Source organism: Homarus americanus, unplaced genomic scaffold, assembly GCF_018991925.1.
Source record: "Homarus americanus isolate GMGI-L3 unplaced genomic scaffold, GMGI_Hamer_2.0 scaffold25546, whole genome shotgun sequence".
NCBI lineage: Eukaryota > Metazoa > Arthropoda > Malacostraca > Decapoda > Nephropidae > Homarus > Homarus americanus.
Window position 1 is genome coordinate 45,377 of NW_024756242.1, and position 20,600 is coordinate 65,976.

Consider the following 20,600-nt stretch of genomic DNA (forward strand, 5'->3'; position numbering starts at 1 on the left):
CACACACACACACACACACACACACACACACACACACACACACACACACACACACACACACACACACACACACACACACACACACACACACACACACACACACACACACACACACACACACACACACACACACACACACACACACACACACACACACACACACACACACACACACACACACACACACACACACACACACACACACACACACACACACACACACACACACACACACACACACACACACACATCATAGGAATTAAGATAGCAAGCATGAGGAGTAAGGGTCTTATTGTATGACTAATTTAATTTCTGTGTGACTGCATGGTAGTGAGTTAAATATCTGCTGTTGAGGAGCACTTGGCAACACCTGTGCAAGTTACCACTCCTTTCCACTCCATCTCTCTAATTACCCACACCTTACTGCTTTCTCACTCCACATTTTAAAATGTTATGTAACGTAATGTTGAAGGGATACAACTTCGCTCACTTATAGTTATCACAATTTCCCTGAGAATACTTTAGATTTCGTGTTTATTCAAGACATCTTCAGGTTATGAGACTCACCCTACCTCCACCTGACATTACATCAGATCAGGTCAGGTCAGTTACATGAGACCCACTAATCACCCACAGCTCCATGGGGAAGAAAAATACCAGTCTTTGCTTTATCACTCAGCTTCATTCATGCCTGTATCATGTAGATTTTAAATTTTTAAATATATTTATTTCACCACATTTAGATAAACTATTCTGGAATATTACAGTAAAGAAATGGAGTTTTAACTTAATTAGAACTGCATTTATGGACTCCAGCAGTTTAGACTCAAGGAAAACATCCCCAGCACCCAGAAACATTCTGGGGAAGTGGGCTAGTGTCTGTCTGTGCAAGATGTTTAGTTTAGACACCTGGAAACCTTTCCCAGTGACCGGGAAAGATTCCGGGGATCAGCAATTTCCAGGTTTGAGAAAGTCGTTTGGTTAGCCGGAAATCTCTCATCCCCGGAAGTTCTCTGCATCAATTGTTCCGGCGAAGGGGGATATCACTTCGCTAAATCGAGATTAATTCCGTTTATAAGCTCACACCTACGGAGACACCTCAGACACATGATATGTACATAGAAACATTAGAAACATTATTCATGGCTTACCTTAAACTAGGGGTTCGGTTATTTGTCTTCAATTTTTTCTATAGCTGCTCACTTTTGACTTTCCCTCCCCACACCACTTCCTTTCTGAGACTTCTGAGAGACTTTCAGCATGATGTCTAAGCACATTAGTCAGTTGACCGAGAGGTAGCAGTGGACAACACACGTAGTGGCGGCAGGACACAGACTGAGTAGATGTAAACAAACTCCACGCGCCAAGCAGCGGAATTTAATGGAATCATGCCCGATTTAGTGAACTAGTTCTCTGAATTGAGTGAAAATACCGGTAACGGAAATTTGATTAGCAGAAATTTCAATTTAACGGAAAGAGGTGGCTTGAATTGGTTCGTTAAATCGAGAAAATATATGTACTGTTTATCGTGTTGTACAGTCCCCCCAAAATGTAACATTATATTTTCCATCGTTACAATTTGAAACGCTAGACGAAATGCTCTCGCCAATAATGTCTAATAGGTGCCTGAAAAATGCCGTTATTAGCAAAAACGTTATTTGTGTGACATTAAAATACATGTAAAAAGGGTTTATCGGTGCCGCCGCCCCAAGAATTTCACCCATTTTTTCCCCTTTGAAGCCCTGCCTAACACTTTTTGTTAGCTGAAATCAAAAGATTTGTTATTCAAGCATCAAAATAAAGAATTTGAGTAATATAACACTTACCCGTAGCTTGGGGGAGTTTTTGAGGTGCTTTGTGTGATGATTGTTCCGAGGCTGGGGCATGGAGGCTACTGCGTCGAACCTCCGCCCGCTTCCCTGGTCCCATCTCCGTCCCCACGCTGGCCTCTCGCACCCGGTTCACCCACTTGCGCTAACACTTCATTAAAACCCACAAAGTCAAAATCTTCAGGCATTTCCCCAATGTCATCAATGTCTTCATCAACTTCACTCTCTCTCTGTTGGTCTTCCTCGGCTGGCCGGCGTTGTGAAATAAAGCTAGTGATGAGTGACTGGTGCCGGGCATTCACTCGCTCGTTGTACTGCTTCTGGTATTTTTCTTGAAATATATTCTACAAATCCAATCATTTGCTCCCTTTCACCTGATTCACTCTCAATGTCGTGGATCATCTCTTCAAGGCTGGTACAGACACCCAATAAGAGTGACAGCATCTGTGTCGTCACTTTCCTCTGGTCAGTCTCCCCTGCATCACGTGCTGCATCACCACTCTCACCACCTTCTTCATCCTCCAGGAGATCCTCGACGTCATTTATGTTACCTTCTTACATCCGTTCTTCTAAATCTTCCCGAGTCACTTCTTGAAATCCTGGGGCTGGGATACTGCGGACGGTTTCCAACACTTGGCTCATTAACTCTACTGGCTGCTGTCTCTTCGTCTCGGCAGACTTGAGTTGTGGCAGGAGTGTCGACCAGGCTTGCCTAACGGTTGCTTTTGTAGTATTTCCCCAGGCTTTTACAAAGAAATTGACTGCCTGGTAAATGTTATAATTTTTCCAGAAGGCAGTAACAGTCATTGTGGAGGTTGAAGGTACGCCAGGTGGAGCAGGGGTGGCTGGGGTTGCAGGAGGAGTGGAGGCAGAGGCTGTGAGTGAGCCAGGAGGAGGAGTGGAGGCGGAGGCTGTGAGTGAGCCAGGAGGAGGAGCGGAGGCGGAGGCTGTGAGTGAGCCAGGAGGAGGAGCGGAGGCGGAGGCTGTGAGTGAGTCAGGCGGAGCAGCGGAGATGGCGAGGGGAGGATCCTACACCTCCTCGCTGCTGCTCACAGTTTCAGCAATTTCCTTCACTTCTTCTTGCTAATCAGTTTCCTTCCTTATCTTGTCACGGACATATTTATAGTACAGCAACTTTACATTCGCTATGATTTCTTGGTCTAGTGGCTGTATTTTGGAGGTTGTATTTGGTGGTAGAAACACAACCTCAACACTAGGGTGACGTCCTACTGGAAATCGTGTATGACTGGGGACATAGTCTAGAAAGAGCACCGTTTTGAAGGCTACATTCTTCTTCCTGCAGTATTCTTTGGCATCCTTAACAAAACAATCATCAATCCACTCCTTTGATAACTCCGTGGACATGTAGCCATTATTTGTCTTTTTCCAGTAGACATTCAGTTTGGACATATCACATCCCTTGTAAGCTCTTGGTCTTTTATATTTGTAGATCACCAGAGGCTTCATGTGGCAGTCACCTGAAGCATTACAGGTTAGGAGGACACTAAAGCAATCCTTTGCCATTTTCACACCTTTTGCCTGTTTTTCTTTCTTAGAGATAAATGTTGCTTTAGGGGATTTTTTCCAAAACAACCCAGTCTCGTCACAGTTAAAAATATGATCCAGGGTATAACCTCCCTCTTGAATGATTTGATTGGCAATTTCAGGGAAGGAATCTGCAGCCACTAAGTCATCAGACAAAGCCTCACCCTGATACTTTGCATACTTTGTGCCACTTCTAATCTTAAACTTATGCAGCCACCCTACTGAGGCATTGAAAGGAGGGGGAGACTTAATGTTTTTCTTTCGAGCTACAGCAGCGTACAATACCCTTGCTTGATCTCGTATCTAAGGGCCGCTAACACTTGCGCTGTCTTTCATTCTACAAGCTAACCATTTCACAAGAAAATGCTCTGTTATCACTAACAACCTGTTTCTATCACTTTTATCATTCATAGCTCGCCTCACATTTCCATCACTATCGAAATATTTCTTAGCCAGCGTAATACTCTTCTTGGTTTCCTCTAAGTTCCAATTAATATTTCGCACTGTAGACTCAGGACAGTTCAATTTCCTCACAATATCAATGTTCCTTGCACCACTTTCAATGAGCTCAACAATCTGTTCTTTATCCTTGACCGAGTAGGCACGCTTCTTGTGGCTTTGTCTCTTAGCTTTGGGGTCTTTTTTCTCATTCACTTTACAAGTTCCCGGGCAGTCGGGCGGCAAATCACTCCCTCCACCACCTCCCCTAGCCCCCACAGGCAAAAACGCGGAAGCCATTGTTGATCACCGACCCTAGCAACCACTGGTTATAGAGGCGAAAATCTCACACGTGGGCGCAGCGCTGTATTCCACGGAGCGTGTGTGAGAGTGAGGCGGAGCAGACAACTACGTCATCAACATGGCCACAAACAAACGCTATCATTGATGCGCTTGGACGCTTCCAGCGAAATCTCCATTATTCAAGAGAATCCAGACGTTATTATTGAAAATGGGTATCTATTGTAACTTACCGTTATTGTCGAAAATTTTATTGTGAAAGTCGTTATTGGCGTGAGCCTACTGTAAGTTGGTACACCTACTCGCCGTATTAGCAACAGCTAGAGATGGGGGTAGGATTCGGAGAGGGAGTCATCCTTGTGTGGTGTACTGTACTAGGTACTTCAATATACAGTAAACTCTCGCACTTCCGGACCTCTCAGATCCGGATTTCGGTTGGTCTGTATGTCGTCTGGATGTGGCAAATTCCTATCTGGTCTCTCTCTCAGTCCAAATGCCATGTTTACTCTCCTGCTGCTAAAATGGACCCATTCCGCATCTCCCGCCACTAGTTACAGTGCACATCCCTCCTCAGTCTCGCTTGTAGTCTCGGTGTGTACACACCATCTTGCTACCTCTTGATTGTGCCCTTTTGTTGTTCCTCGTGTATTTCGTGCCTTGTGACTGTTATGTAGTGATGGCACTCAAAAGGAAGTGCACGCAGCTTACTGTAGCTCAGAAGCTGGAGGTGTTACAGAAGTTAGGTAGTGGCTGGTCTGTAGCGAGAAGCTGTAGCGAATATGCCGTCGCTAAGCAAACGGTGTCTGATATACAAAGGCTAAGGGTTCCTTGCAGTCATTTGCAATGAAATATATACTGATTCTTTGACCAATAAGATGACTGTTAGAAATTGCAAGCTGTATTCAAATTAAAAGGAGGCAAGTTATAATAATACTGTATGGTATTGATATACAGAAATAACAACTATACTGTCTATAGAGTAATACTACACTAATACTGTATAATTATTATTGTTGTTTTTATTACTGTATTATTATTTAATACCATTAATACTATTATTATTAATGCCCCCAGTTCATCTGGATTTGCCACATCCAGACACCCTCTCACCCCAAAGCAGCTACTTTACAGTCACCTAACGAATAGTAAACATAACGCTGGCGGGCAACTGAAAAGGTATAAGGATAGTCTTAAGACAAACCTGAGAAAGTGCCAAATCGACACCCTCACCTGGGAGACGATTACTCCACACCGTAACGCTTGGAGGAGCACCACACGAGATGTCATTACCTTCGAGTTAGCCTGACTGCAAACTGGGGCATACAAGCACCAACTCTGGAAAGACGCTGCCGCCACCCCTCCGGCACTTGATGGAGCCCTCCGCATGTGCAACATATGTGAACGACCTTGCCGATCCCGTATCGGCCTCTCTAGTCACCTTAAAATTCACCAATAAGGTGACATCCTTAATAACTCATCATTGTCTCATAGCTGGATGATGATCATACTTGATTGAGAGAGAAAGAGAGAGAGAGGTATCTCTCTCCACAATTTTTAGGAGTTATGGAACATATCCTAATTTTCCCCAAAAGATTAAGTAATGTCCATTTGTCCCCTACTTCATTCGGACACTCTCTCCCCTCTAATTTATCGGGTGTGTATTACCCTCTCCCTCCCTCACTCACTCTCTTAAGGTGGGGCAGGGAGCGGTAGAAACCTCTCGCTGCCAGTAGTGGAAGGTGTCAGATGCAGTACATGATCCCCATGCAACTCGTAGTGCAATCCGCAGAGGGATAGGTGTACATAATGTTGTTATACATGTGTGTATACCTATTTATGTGCAAGTAATGTTGTTATTCATGTGCATATACCTATATATATATACTACTGCATTTTGCATACTCCAGGAACAGGCGTGAAAAACTTGTGGAGTTTGCTTTCTCGCCTGGTCCATTTTACCTAACCCCCCGCAAGCTTTAAGGCAATACTTACTGTACTAATGCATGTATTGTGCTGAGTAGAAGCAAGGCATATGTAAACAAGCCCCTGATTGATGATTACAATAACACTGATATATACAATAATGGAAATATTTTGGAATATCATAACTGAAAATGAGTCAGACCTCAAGGCGGACATTTCACCATTGCGTCGTTGTAGTACTCATGTTCACGATATGTCTGATTTATGAAGAGTGACTAAGCAAATAGTACTTGGTGTTAGAGTGAACTACAGCAATACAGTGGGTTCCAGACTTACGAACGCCTGGTGATACGAACGGGATTAAACTTGAAATTTACGGTATTTCATTTTCGTGATGACTTAATTTTTTACTTTCATTTACAGTAAGTCCTCGTTTATCATTGCCCCCAATAATGTTTCTTTATAACGTCGCTATTCTTTAGATACCCATGACTCAGATAACGTCCCGCTGATTTAGTATAAAGTCGTCACCCTCTCTCATCTTGGCGCGCTACTCTCTCACCCGCGGAGTGTCACGGCATCCCCAAGCGTCGCCAGCCTTTGTTAAGCTACCACAGCATTCATGTGTGTTTAAGTGTTTTTGCTCTTAATACTGTACTCTAACCATTCGAAATGGCTTCCAAGTGCCCATTAAGTGCTACTGATGCTAGTGTTGTGAAGAAGCAACATAAGACCATTAGCCTTGTTACAAAAATGGATGTTTTAAACTGGGAGGAGGAGCCACCTTCTGGGTCTCAGTGACTTGCCACTCTCCTCTTCCTCTCTCGCCCCCCTTCTCCGCTCCACTACACACCACACACTCGCTCCACCACCTCTGTCCATCAGTGAGTACAATACAAAATGATTTTGTTTAGTATTTACAGTGGGGTATGCTATAACGAATGGATTCTACTACGAACATTCCTATAACGAACGGTTTTACCTATAAAATTGAGAATGCTATAACGAACGAAACTCCTACAACGAATTTTTTTTTTACTAATTAATTGTTTTTTTTTATTACAAGTATTAATGATATTCTTTATTTCAGGGGTTTAGATGCATATTTATGCACTTTTTTAAAAAAATTTCAATTTTATATTATATTTTTCAGTGTTATGTGGTTGTATTTGGGGGCCTGGAACGGATTAATCCTATAACGAACGAATGCTATAACGAACAAGGTTCTAGAACCAATTAGATTCGTTATAGCATACCCCACTGTATATATATATACCATTTTCTACAAAAATGCCATTGAATTCCTGTATGTACAGTATACAGTAATGTATTTTATTGGGCAAAGGGAGGCTGGGGAACGTAACTAGCATATTTATCTATTTCTTATGGGGAAAATTTATTCCGTTAACGTCGCTGTTTTCAGGAACGGAACCTCGACGTTAAGCGAGGACTTACTGTACTGTATTTTATCATTTTATTTCTTATTTTCTCTTAATTAAATGACTTTAGATGTACAGTAAGATCTCGTATTTTGCGCGATTTCATTTCGCGTTTTTTAATTTCGCGAGCGCTACCTAATGTAACCAAGTCTTATATTTGGCGTAAAATATCGTGAGTTTCGCCTCATCCAGCAAGCTGAATGCTGGCCACCATCTTGAATGACGTCATAGCCCTCATACTAGTTATAGTCATTTCTGCTACAACGCATTTTTTGTCAACGCGAATTTGTTGTAATGCGATTGATGAATAGGGGAACGCTGTTTGTAAAACTCGAACTTTTGCATGCTGGCTATAGTGCGATTCCATCCTCAATGTTTTTTCCATCCTCAACGTTTTAAGTGTGGTGCAGGGTTATGCAATGTTTACATTTCACGTTCGACATTACATGTTCAATTGATTCGTGTCTTTTGTTTGTGAAGTGTTTTTTTTTTAGAGTTATTCAGTAATTTTCGTTCTTTTTTTGCTAATTTAGCTGTTACCCATAAATACTGTATGAAAAGAATAAGTAAAAAGAATATTTCGCAGTGAGGACTAATAACGGTTTACACCAGCGCTCTCTGTTTACATCACGTGATCAGTTGAATCGCGCGGTTTCTGTCGATTACTCCTTGATTTTCGCTGTTTTCTCCAATTTTGTTGTGTTAGCGATGAATATGGAAAGACAAGGTAAGAATAATGTTTCCAAGAAGCGTTCTGGTGATCAAATTGCCGGTGGTGAACGTAAAAGAGGTTTACAAGAACGCAACTATTGCTTTGTATCCATCACCATCCTAGCGACCGCCCGGTCTGCTATTGTGTGCTTTTTTGGGTGGTGCTACCACCTGTCGAGTCAAGATAATGGCCTCTGCCTCTACTGGGGGCCCCCACCGGTGAGGGTGGGACAGACCCACCCAAGTGGCCAAATAAGGAAAAGGAGAAGCGGGACTATCATAAGGGAGTTAAGTTTGCCAAGTACTCGATGCAGGATAAGCAGCGTGTGATTAAGTTACTTGAGGAAGTCCTAAAAACCAGTTTCCGGAAAGCACAATCAGGTCAATAAAGGCAGAATTTGTATCATTTGGAGGTTATAAATGGAAAAATCTGAGGTTGATGTAGAGTGGCCAGTCTATATTATTATTTTTCCCATTAGTTTATGTATTTGCATTTGGCGAATTTGAATTGGGCGCAATTTTTCCAGTCTATATTACTCGTGAAATACAAGATCTTACTGTATATAAGGACTTAGGCTATGATATAGTGGGATTTTAAACATTGTTCTGTCAGTACAGTGTGCACATAGCATGTGTTCTGACTTACGTACAAATCCGACTATAAGAATATCCTCAGGAACATAACCCGTTCGTAACCCTGGGACCCCCTGAATACCACTTGAGCACCACCCTTACAGGTTACCTGAGAATTTATATCTTAATAACAGGACTCGTAGTAATTGCACCGGGACTAATAGCCTCCCTGTGCTAATTTTTTATTTTTGCCGAGAAGTAAAGTGGTGACCTTCATACACTTGTTCACTCCATACATCCATACAACTGAGATGATTACATACATGGATACTCGGATGAAAAACACACCCATTAAGTAACTCTACTTATCGTTGTAGACTCATACAATGCTTATCAGCTGGTCGTGTTAACTCCACATGTGAGATCAACAGGTGAACAGCAAACACATTCTGGCCACCTCCACTGAGCGGCTGGCAGTACGTAAGATCTCAGCTCATCACACCACCATGTTACACGACTCTATCCGATCTTAATGGCCTTCATCCATCTCCATGTTGGTGTTGGACGTCGTCCTAGCATACAGCGACCACCAGTGGTCTATTCAGGCACCTGTAATACAGAGAGGAGTTGGCCTGAGAGTCAGAGCAAAGGGTTGACAGGAATGTCATAAAATAAGTCTTGTAAGCTGGTGGCGCATAAACACTTTACTAAAGACATCAAAATTACGTTACTGGGTCACTTGCATATTCAAACAAAGCACAACTAAGTCAAATTCACTTAATATGACTTGGTGTGACACGAAGTACTGGACATACCCATTATACAGAGAGGAGTCTGCCTGAGAATGAGGTCAGAAGTCAGTTCCTGAACACCATATGAGGTATTAAGAAATATCAGAGTCTCTGAGGTACATGAGAGAAAACGGAGGACTCAGGCGTACTGAAGCAGTGGGAAAATGGACGTCTCAACTGGGGGACTCATCAGTTTGACATATGTCTTGTGGACAGTGGAGCATAAAATGAAAAATTAATCGTTGAACACACTAGCCGTACTATTGTGATCACGACACACTCGCCCCAGTTCACTGTGCTATCTCAGCATTACCTATACAGTAGAACATCGATTTAAAGCTATTCAATTTAAGATTATTGATTTAAAGCGACACCCACAATTAAAGACAATGTTTCATTTAAAGCGAATCTTTCCTAATGTGCACGAGTCATTCTGGTGCATCATATTTTAAAATTCGGGCCTAATGTTTCTCTGGGCATGCTACACTGTCCTAAGGCAAAGCTGTACTGTACATGTACTCAAAATAATGTACTAAATGATTACAAAAATTTTTGTCTAGTGCAAATTATAGCATGATTATATTCAAATTAATCACTATTGTATAAGAATTCCAGCAATGTAAATTATATTCTCCCTGGTCACTTCTGTGAAATTTTATGAGCAAAAAACATAAACTCGAGCTAAAGGACATAAATAAACAAATAAATACTTCACTAGACCTTCGGCGCCAAATGTCAAACATGTCACTGTCACCTCCCCTTCCTCCCTCCCTCCCTCTCCCTCCATCTTCCCAGCCAGGGTTTGGTGGTTATAGGCTTACAGTTTTTATCTTATATAATATTACAGACTAAAGCTAGGAGAATATAATTTGCATTGCTAGAATCCTTGCAAGACAGAGAATAATTTGAATATAAATATCATATATTTTGCACAAGAGATAAAAATTCTTAGCCCTTTGTAATAAAATTAATTAGAATAGTTCAGTAAATTTTATAAGAGAAAAAACCTAAAGTCACTCTTAAGGATAGATAAATAAATAAGCACTAGACCTTGGCATCTACTGTCAAACATATCACCTCACCTCCCCCCCCCAATCTTCACATCAGCTGATCGCTAGTAAACAGACCATTTCATTTCCCATAATTTTATCTTTATTGATTTATGAGTATTTGTTTTAACAAAATACTACAAAAAACAATGTTTTGCTTATTCTAGGAGATGGGCTGAGGTGCATCTGGGTAGACTCTCAGTCTTTTTAGTATTTTGTTTCTCTCAAGTACCAAACTAAATTATTCCATTAAACAAAACTTCAATTTAGTGCGAATTCGGTTTAAAGCGACCTCTCTTGTAATGTATCTCATGTTATATCGACGTTCTACTGTACCCTCATTGTGAAGGGCAATGATAGCACCTCTCACGTGTAACTATGTCTCCCCGATAATTTCTCGCTCCATTTGATGAAAGATCCGCTAATGACTGGCATTGCATTGATGTCCATTTACGACATCCACTCCAAGTCATGTAATATTTGATCTAAAGCCTAGGAGGATTCACATCGTTTGAAAATGTATACAGTATACACAATCATGCTCAAAGGTCACAGATGTAGAATTACAGTAGAAGTCCAAAAATCCGGACTGCTTGGGGATTGGGTTGGTCCGGATTTTTGGATTTTCCGGATTTTCAGGCAGTACTTTTAAAATTCAAATTTAAGGAGGAATAAAGAAGAGATGAGCAGGTACATTTTTATAGTTTATTCATTAGCAAATATAGCATGCTTCATTTATCAAAACGAGCAGTTTTAAAGAAAAAGCTGTGAATTCTAGAATTTTATTCTTTGCTTCTTTCCAATGTCGTATGTTTCCATTAGAACAGTATTGCTTACACCATGTTTTAGTTTCTTAATTATTTCAAGTTTGTCACTCAATTTCAACATGTTCTTCTTTCTCTTCACACAACGAAGTTTATCTACTTTAGGAGCCATTATTATGGGCTTGTACAGTACAGTACTCTGTAAATGAAAAAAGTAGGACTCAAAATTACATACATTGTCACAGTTTGATTGCTCTTTTTAAAGTGGCGACCGCGTGGTCACTTGTTGTCGCTGTGCAACTGTGGCACTCACTCATGCGCACATACACACAAAAGCCCGCTAAAAAAAAATAATAATAATAATAATAAAAAAAAAAATGAATTTCCTAAAAGTTCAGATTCTCAGGTGGTCCGGATTTTTGGACTTTTACTGTACCAACCATTCAGAAACAGGTCAAGTAACATTGCCCTGGAAGTCTTGAATCACATCGACCCCATGGCTAACAATTCTTTTTTGGGGACTGTACAGCACACCAGAAAAAGTAAGTTAGCTAAGAGTCAATGCTTCTGGTGCACCAAAGTAAATGTGTTAAGTACATTCGTAAATCCAAATTCAGATGAATTTATGAGTATACTACAATTCTTAGGAGCAGATTTTTATCACCTTGTGCCCATGAAAATTATATTTTAATGCTACAAATAACATCATTTATGCTACTACACAAAGAAGTAATTTCAGCTTTGGAATTACAGTACAGTATTTGCAGATACTGTAGTGATACAGTATGTGTTTGTTGTTGTCATTGTTGCCACAGCTTCCACTACTACACTTTTATCCCCACATCTTCAGCCAACTGTCCCATCTCATAGTAATTCACATGCATTGATAATTTCCTTATTTTTCAGATTGCCATTGGAGAGATGATCCCATCACAGCAGTCGTTTGATTCGTTGCTACGATACATATATTATGGTGATGTAGACATGCCACCCGAGGATTCTCTCTACCTTTTTTCTGCCCCATACTTTTATGGGTTTACCAATAATAGACTCCAGGTAGTGTAATAATTTCTTTGGAGGTGTTCAGTTTATACTATCATGCAGTAGCATTTTTAATTTCATGCATGGCTTAGGTGACTTGTATAGGCATCAAGTCCACGGGTTAATAAACCCAGGAAAAGCCCTGCTTTTGTTGTGATGGCACGACTCATTCTCTTTAGTTTCTATATTCAGCATATCTCTTTTGATACCGAGATAAAAGGCATAACTTATTGTTTAATTATTGCCAGTCACTTGTCAAGGTACAGTACTGCACTGTACAGTACTTGGAAACAAGTTTTCAACCCTTGGTCTGATTGGCTATACAATAATTGCCCAATCCAGTCTTAGTTATGAAATGAGACCAAGTTTATAACATAATGTTTTATAGGTTCATTTATAATATATCTTCTTCAGTACATTTGTAGTGTTACATACCTTGCCTACTGAGTTTAATGTTATAGGTACAAAATATTACATTTCAGTCATTCTCATTGCATTTTCATAAACTTAACAGGATTTCTGGATTGTGTGGATGTCTTTGACCTCTTCTGCACAAACTCATCCAAAAAACTATCTCCCATTCATGACTCCAGAATGATAATATAATTATTCCTTAGAAGTGCCTAATGTGGATATTCATTAGTTTCTGTTAATAGAAGTTTTGTAACCTTCATTAATTAATCTTGGATCCATCCCAGACTCCCCTGTAAAAGAACAAAATTAAAACCAAATCCTGAAATATATATATATTCAATAGATATGTTTTCCTTTCAGGCATTCTGCAAACAAAACTTGGAGATGAATGTGACTTTTGAAAACGTGATACAAATTCTTGAAGCTGCTGATCGCATACAAGCCACGGATATGAAGAAATATGCCCTCAACCTCATTGTGCACCACTTCCCAAAGGTAAGAAACGGTACCTACTTAAGTTGAGTACCGTATATCTCGGCCTACAAGATGGAATTTGAACAAAAAAAAAATCAGCCCAAAGTTAGGGGGTCGTCTTAAGCACCAGAGATAAAATTCTTACCTCTTAAATATTGCGGTTTAGCGTGTCAAGAGTGGTGATGGAAACATGGTAAAACACTCACAAAGTCCTACCATTAATTATTTTATACTGAAACTTACGTTTGGGAAGCTGGATTAAAATGAAGATTACCGGTATATTAAAATAATAAAAATGTATTATAAACCAGTCTAACATACCGTAAAAGAACAATATACCCCGGTAATAAACACAGCTGCTATCATCACCCACCCACCCCCCCATTTGCCAGTGACAAGAAAGGGAAAGTGACCTTGACTGTGACCGCCTGTGGCTATTTTTAGCCGTCCTTGTGTTCGGAGGTGGTCAGTAATGCATATCTGTATATTTACTGATCATAATACTTATCTCCTATAAATAATTAATTTAAAATTTATTTTTTTACAAAGAATATTCAGTAAATGACTGCGTTAATAACAGGTCTGCTTACCAATTGTGAACACACTTAGTTTGAATAAATGGACAGCTATATACACATTTTCTATGAACCAATCAGCTATTTGTAGTTATAGACGAAGGGCGTGGCTTATGGGCCAGGTTAGTTGGAAATAGTAGTTAGGTTCTGGAGCTCAAAAAATATACATATACTGTACTGTTCCAAAATTGCTTTAGTAAACACTAAATATCGTACATAATACATAAAAAATAAAGTAACTCATAGATAGTATTCAAAAAGTAGTTCTATATTACACAAACAGTTCCTTCCCTTCTCATAGTCTTCCTCTGGGTGACACCAATACATCAACATTGCGACAGGCATGGACGCAGGCTGGCTGGCTGGTCAGCTGTTCGCATTATGTAAACAAAGCTGTGAATTTAATATTATGCAATAACTTGTTTGGGGTTGAGTGTGGGATTTTTGGGGTGGAAACTTTATTATTCTACGATAATGTTTTGTTAATCCGGCACCAAATGAACCTAAATATTATGGGAATTATGGTGAAATTGCATAGTGTCATTTTAAAGGGGTTGCAGGGTGATGTAGCACTCTGGGAGTGGAGGTGGGTACTTTCCTCAAAGCCCAGCCAACCCAACCACCCTACCTCTCTTCTTTCCCTCACAGAATTCACTCCCTCCCTTAATTTTAATTTTTTTTTAGTTTAATACTGTATTATATTTTGTTGATTGAAATTGTATTGTCACAACTTTTATGGTTTCCTTTGTAAATAACTGTGGCAGCCACCATTCAGCCAAAATTTATGAATTTTTTTTTGTCGACTTTAAAAAAAGTGGTAATAATAGAGGTACCCATAAATTTAAGAATATGAATTAGTATTTTACAGATTATCCAACTCCATTGTACCTAGATATTTCTTAGTAGGATGTGCATTGATGTCTGTGATTATTTCCATAGGTGGCTCAATTACCCAAGATGCGTTGTTTGAGCCGTGACCTGTTGCTGGACATCCTTGAGGCCCTCGCAGAAGACATGTCTGACTCCAAACTCTGCCATGACATGTCGTCCATCAGCCTAAGCACCTCAGATTCGGGATGAACCCATTCAGAAGGATCATAATTGGAGAAATGTTAGTGCAGGTGAAAGATCATGTGTTCTCTACATGTAAAAAAAAAAATATTAAAATCTACCTCTTGTACTGTTGGTAAATGCTACTACTGGTTAAGAATGAAGTGGTTTTGCTTAGAACAGTATACAGTAGTACACTCTCCAGTCACTATAGTCCATAAATTCAGAATTATCTCACAATATATAACTTAACACATTGTCAGAGGTCATATTGAAACCCTTTGAGACTTGGAACCCTCAAAAGGAAGGAAATCTGTTTAATTAATAGTATGTACAATTAAGTCTCATCTGTGTCTATTGGAGATTGATCCAATAAGTTTGCATCATTTTCAAGAAGTTAAGTTATAAGGAAGGTTATACAGTTCAACTTGGAGAAATTTATTCTTATCAGAGGCTGTTTTTGGTTTCTGGATCTGACATTCTGATACATTAAATCCGACTAGATGATCAGTTATTACAATTTTAGGCTGAGAAAAGACCTCTCATTTGACTTGGTAAAATAAAATATACCAGGCTGTAACAAGACAGACAGAGTGGATGACAGTAAGTAGTAGCACCATCAGTCAGGAGTTTGACCTTAATGGATGAAACAGTGAAAAGAAACTCACTCGCCATTACAGACTTTGCCTCACTGGTTGAAGTTATGCATGGACTCTATTGATTGCTTACTAATGCATTGATTGTTAAAAGTTCATTTTTAAAAGGGGTGGATCATTGAGGATAATTTAAATCAAAGGTATTGATTGCATCATTGTCTGATTATTGAACCTGAGTATATTGATGGTTTGATTGTTGCACCTGAGTACAGTATAGAGATGATCTGATTATCGAACCTAAGTACCATATATAGATGGTCTGATCATTGAACCTGAGTACAGTATAGAGATGGTCTGAGCATTGAATCTGAGTACTGTATAGAGATGGTCTGAGAGTTGAACCTGCCTGTGAAGATAGCCTGATTATTGAGATGGTCTGACCTTTGAAATTGTTTATAGAAAAAGGTTTAATCACTGAAATTACCCATAGAGATGGATGGTACATTTCAATAGATTAATGGAGTCTTTTTACACTTTAACCAAAATCTTGCTGATTTTCATAACAGTTTACAGAATCTATGAAGAGGGCCCAGAAACACCTTTGCTTCTCATCAGAATTTTTCTTCTTATCTTCAAGGGTTTTAATCTACCAAAATAACACAATCTCCCCAGTCCCCGGAACTTTACAATAGCCGGAATTGAAGTTCTGGGTCTGTGAGTGAATTTCTGGAAACAATTCTGAGGAAAAATTTATCCATTTTTTCCCCAGTGATGAAATAATGCACAATTTCCAGAACAATTCTTAGAAAATCTCTCCACACCTTTCTGCTCCAGGCCCGGGGAAATAAGGTCTGGGAGTGGCGAATGATTTCATTATGCTCAGCTGCATCCTCACGTGCTGGGTGCGTGGGTGGAAAAACCGCTTGGGTAACTTGTGCCTAGGCTAGCTCGCTGCTATTGACTAATGCTGCCCTGTGACTGTATGGGATGCATCTCTCAGCTTATCCCAGCATCATAACATGCTTAATGCATAGTCTTCTGCCATTGTACAAGCCAAGAATACAGTATTAAGGCAGTGTTAAGACATTAAAAGTGACTACAGTATTACCCCGCTTTACGAGGTTTCACTTTCCGCGATTTCTCATTTACGCGGTGCCTCGCCAGAACCGAACTTTCACTTTCCGCGGTGCATCTACTCATATACGCGGGAAGTGGCGCGGGCAGGATGCGCACAAGGTCGCCCAGTCATCAAAACATTACCGAGTTCTTCACCTGCCACCTACCACAGCCGGCCTAAGTCAGTGATAGTGATAGTGATAGTGAGGATATGGACTTATATGGACTTTGAGGGGTTTGACTAAGAGTCCCTGCAAGCCTATGTGGTGGATAGTGATACAATTGATACAAGTGATACAGGTGAGGGCCAATAATCTGCCCTCTGCCTTGAACCAACCCCCCATCCCCGTGTGCCTAGCCATCTTTTCTACTAATGTAAGTGTTAAAAAAACTAATATTATTGATATTTCTCTTAATTATTAATTGTGTGTGCATACCATCATAAAATTAAGATGTAATTTTTACTACAACGTAGGTATTGTGTCTGAAAAAGTGGAGTTTGGGGGTCGGGCCAGTCTCTATTGGAATTAATCCCTTATGTTCTGTTGTTCACTTTACGAGGTTTTCACTTTCCGCGGTACCCCATGGGTTCAATTGACCACGTAAATCGAGGTACTACTGTACATTAACATACAGCAAAACTATTTTTTGCAATGGGGTTAGGTTCCTGAAAACCCCATCGCAGGTCAAAATATTGTAAATCAGGTTCATTATAACATGGGGTTCAATGGGATAGGTTCCTGGCCAGTTGGACACCCATATGCATCACAAAAAAAAGAATCCTAAAATACTACTGTACTAACACTACAACACAATTAAACAGCACTCACCACATCATTAAGAAGTCTGGTCATCACATATCCCCTTCAAGGCTAAGGGGACTCTTAAGGTAGAGCGGAGACATCAACCTGAGTCACACACAGACTTTGGGGAGTCTGAAGAGTGGAGATTAAAGGTATAACCTTCATCGTGGCCTTAAAGATAGTGAGCAAAATGGTTGCCAGACATTTTCAAAGTTACACTGTTCACTTTAGTTACAAAAACACAGTTATGGGAACTCAATTCTTTTATGAAAATGTGTAAGAAATGTTGTGACGGGTCTCATGTTACTGATCTGACATGAACAGTCAAATGGAGGTGGGGTGGTCTCATGCAATGTCAGGTCACCCAGTGTCAGGGGGGATTAGTGGGTCTCATAACCTGAAAATGTCTTGAATAAAGATGAAAGCTAAGTAGCAAATATATTTATGTCTAGCAAAAAAGTTAATAAACTTTTATTCACAACATTTGCTCTTTTTAAGTTAGAGAAATGAATTTGGTTCCATTGCATATATGGAGATGCATTTTTGATGATGGCATTTTTTACCCATGAAATACATTCTATACAGTATTGTAATGTATATGAAGGGTACAGATAATAAAAGGCACACTTTCGTACAGTAACGTGTCTTTACTAATAAATTAATTACAAATAAACAATATTGTATCATGAATGAGTTTTAGTAGAATGAGTGAAAGAGGCAGTGTTGGAAGTGGGAAGCGAACCTTTTTGGGGGATGAGAAGGGTCCATGGTCACTTTCTCCCCTAGTTTCCCTTCCTACCTCACTACTACCTCCTATACTCTACCATCTGTTCTAATCATGATAGAGAGATGAATGTGATACCATAGTGATCCTGAATAAATTCTCTACCAGATTTTTCCAATACAAAATCCTTAAACAACATATTTTGACCCAATAAATTGATGGGGACTCAATTCTTTTGTACAGGTTGTACCTCTCTAGTCCGGCAACCTTGGGACCTGACCGGTGCCGGACCATGGAAATTGCCGGACCATGGAAATTCACCCTTTTCCTGGTTAGATAGTGACTTGTGCTTATGCCTGGAAGCACTAGCACCACTTTCTCTGCATCATGGTCTCTTTGAAGACATATTGAAGGGTTAAATGTCGTATAGTAGCTTCTCAAATTTCGCGAGTTTTTAATTCTTAACGTATTTTATTGGAACACACAAAAAAATAAATAAATAAAAATTTTGACGGCGGAAACTTGAATTTCGACGGGTTTGAACGGCCCGCCAACGTGCAGACGACGTGCATAATCGTGTAAACAGGGTCATTTCTCTTATGTACAAAAGATTCATTATTGTTTATTACTGAATGTCTTTTTTATTGAATTAATGTTTATATGTGCAAAATGAGCAATACAATTCATTAATAATATGTAGAATATTAAAACACACGAGGAAATGACACAGCATTGTTTTCGTTGATTACAAAACCAGTGACTGACTGGTTCTACATATAAAACTGAAGAAAATAAGACCTTGGTTGTAGCTGTAGTAAAATTAATATGGTTGTTTTAAGTAATGTTATTTAATGTTAATAAATGGAACAATAGAAGTAGCTAACGATAATGGTAAAGAAAAAGAGAGATCGCATATGTAAGTGCGCATGCGCACACGTGAAAACATATCGTCATTACTTTACATAAGAATATGAAAGCAACACTTATTTACTGTTCATATATATTTTAATTAATGTTTCTGAATTTGTTTTTATTGAATTAATGTACGTGTGTGCAAAATTAACAATACAATTTATTAATAATACGTGGAATATTAGAGGAGACGAGACGGCTGCCGGCATTGTTTATGTTAAAGCTTAGAAACCAGTGACTGATTGGTTCTACATATAAAACTGAAGAAAATAAGACCCTGAGTTTAGCTGTAGTAAAATTAATGTAAAAAATGAATATGGTTGCTTGAAGTACCTGTAATGTTATTTAATGTTAATAAATGGAACAATATAAGTAGCTAACCATTAATGGTAAAAAAAAAAGTGAGACTGCTCGTATGTAAGTGCGCACATGTGAAAATATATCGTCATTACTCTACATAAGAATATGAAAGCAACACTTATTTACTGCTCATATATATTGAAGGGTTAAATGTTGTACTCTGTATAGACAAGCAGAGAGAGAGAGAGAGCAGCCGAACTGCCGGATGTAAACAAACCTTAATTTCCCGCGGCTTTTTTTTAAGGGGATTAGCCCACCCGGGCATAGGTCACTGACCCACATTGGGGCCTGAGGGGCAAAAATTTAATACTCCTGTAATAATAATAATAATTCAGATAAGTAAAAAAAAAAAAAAAACTGCCTATCTACCTATTGGACAAACTAGAATCGTTCCGGACCACAGGAGTTTCCGGACCACAGAATGCCGGACTAGAGAGGTACAACCTGTATAAAAAAATTAAAAATTGTTGATACCAGAATCTATAAAATTGATTCTAATTACATTAGAAGCACTTTATTTTAATAAATCATCTTGAATAATTTATCAAAAAGTTTGGTTAAATAAATACAGTAAAGCCTCTAATAACGACAGTTCAACTAACGAAGATCCATATCCAAGACCCTGGTTAATTTAGGACCCAATTCAATTTTCGCCATTATTTTCTTCATATTAACGACGAAATTAGAAAAATATATACAGCTAGACCCCGACTTACGACGGGGTTAGGGACCCAAATCCAGGTCGTAAGTCCGACATGGTCGTAAGTCCGACATAGATAAAAAAAAAAAATTTTCTTTTAATAAAAAATCTACAATGAAATACAGTACAGTAAAAGTAATGAATAATGATGAATGGATACAGTACAGTGAAAGTAATAAATAATAAGGAATGGATACAGTGTGACTGACCACTTAACCTTTAATGTAGTCAGCTGAATGCACATGGGGCCCCCATAATTTTCTAATTATACATGGAGACTACATTAACTGGAAACGTTTCGGTATAGAAAATGCGTGTTATTTAAAAAAAAATTAATAAAAGTCTGGCGGCGGTCGTAAGTCCCGACGTCGTAAGTCCACGTAGTCGTAATCGGGTCTAGCTGTACAGTCGGCCCTTCACATACGCGGGTTTAGCATTCACGGATTTGCAAATACGCGGATTGCCCCGCTGAA

At 39.4% G+C, this 20,600-nt stretch overlaps 1 protein-coding gene across 1 annotated transcript in view; it reads left to right on the forward strand.

Annotated features, from left to right (window-relative positions):
- LOC121856747 (leucine-zipper-like transcriptional regulator 1) overlaps positions 1 to 16,683 on the forward strand; it is a gene marked incomplete at its 5' end in the record, with an annotated part of 37,680 nt that extends 20,997 nt beyond the window's left edge. The window contains 3 exons of the mRNA XM_042352438.1: positions 12,269 to 12,418; positions 13,178 to 13,312; positions 14,806 to 16,683. Of these exons, the coding sequence (XP_042208372.1) occupies positions 12,269 to 12,418; positions 13,178 to 13,312; positions 14,806 to 14,946 (426 nt within the window). The remainder of the gene's footprint in view (positions 1 to 12,268; positions 12,419 to 13,177; positions 13,313 to 14,805) is intronic.
- Between the last annotated feature and the right edge of the window lie 3,917 nt (positions 16,684 to 20,600).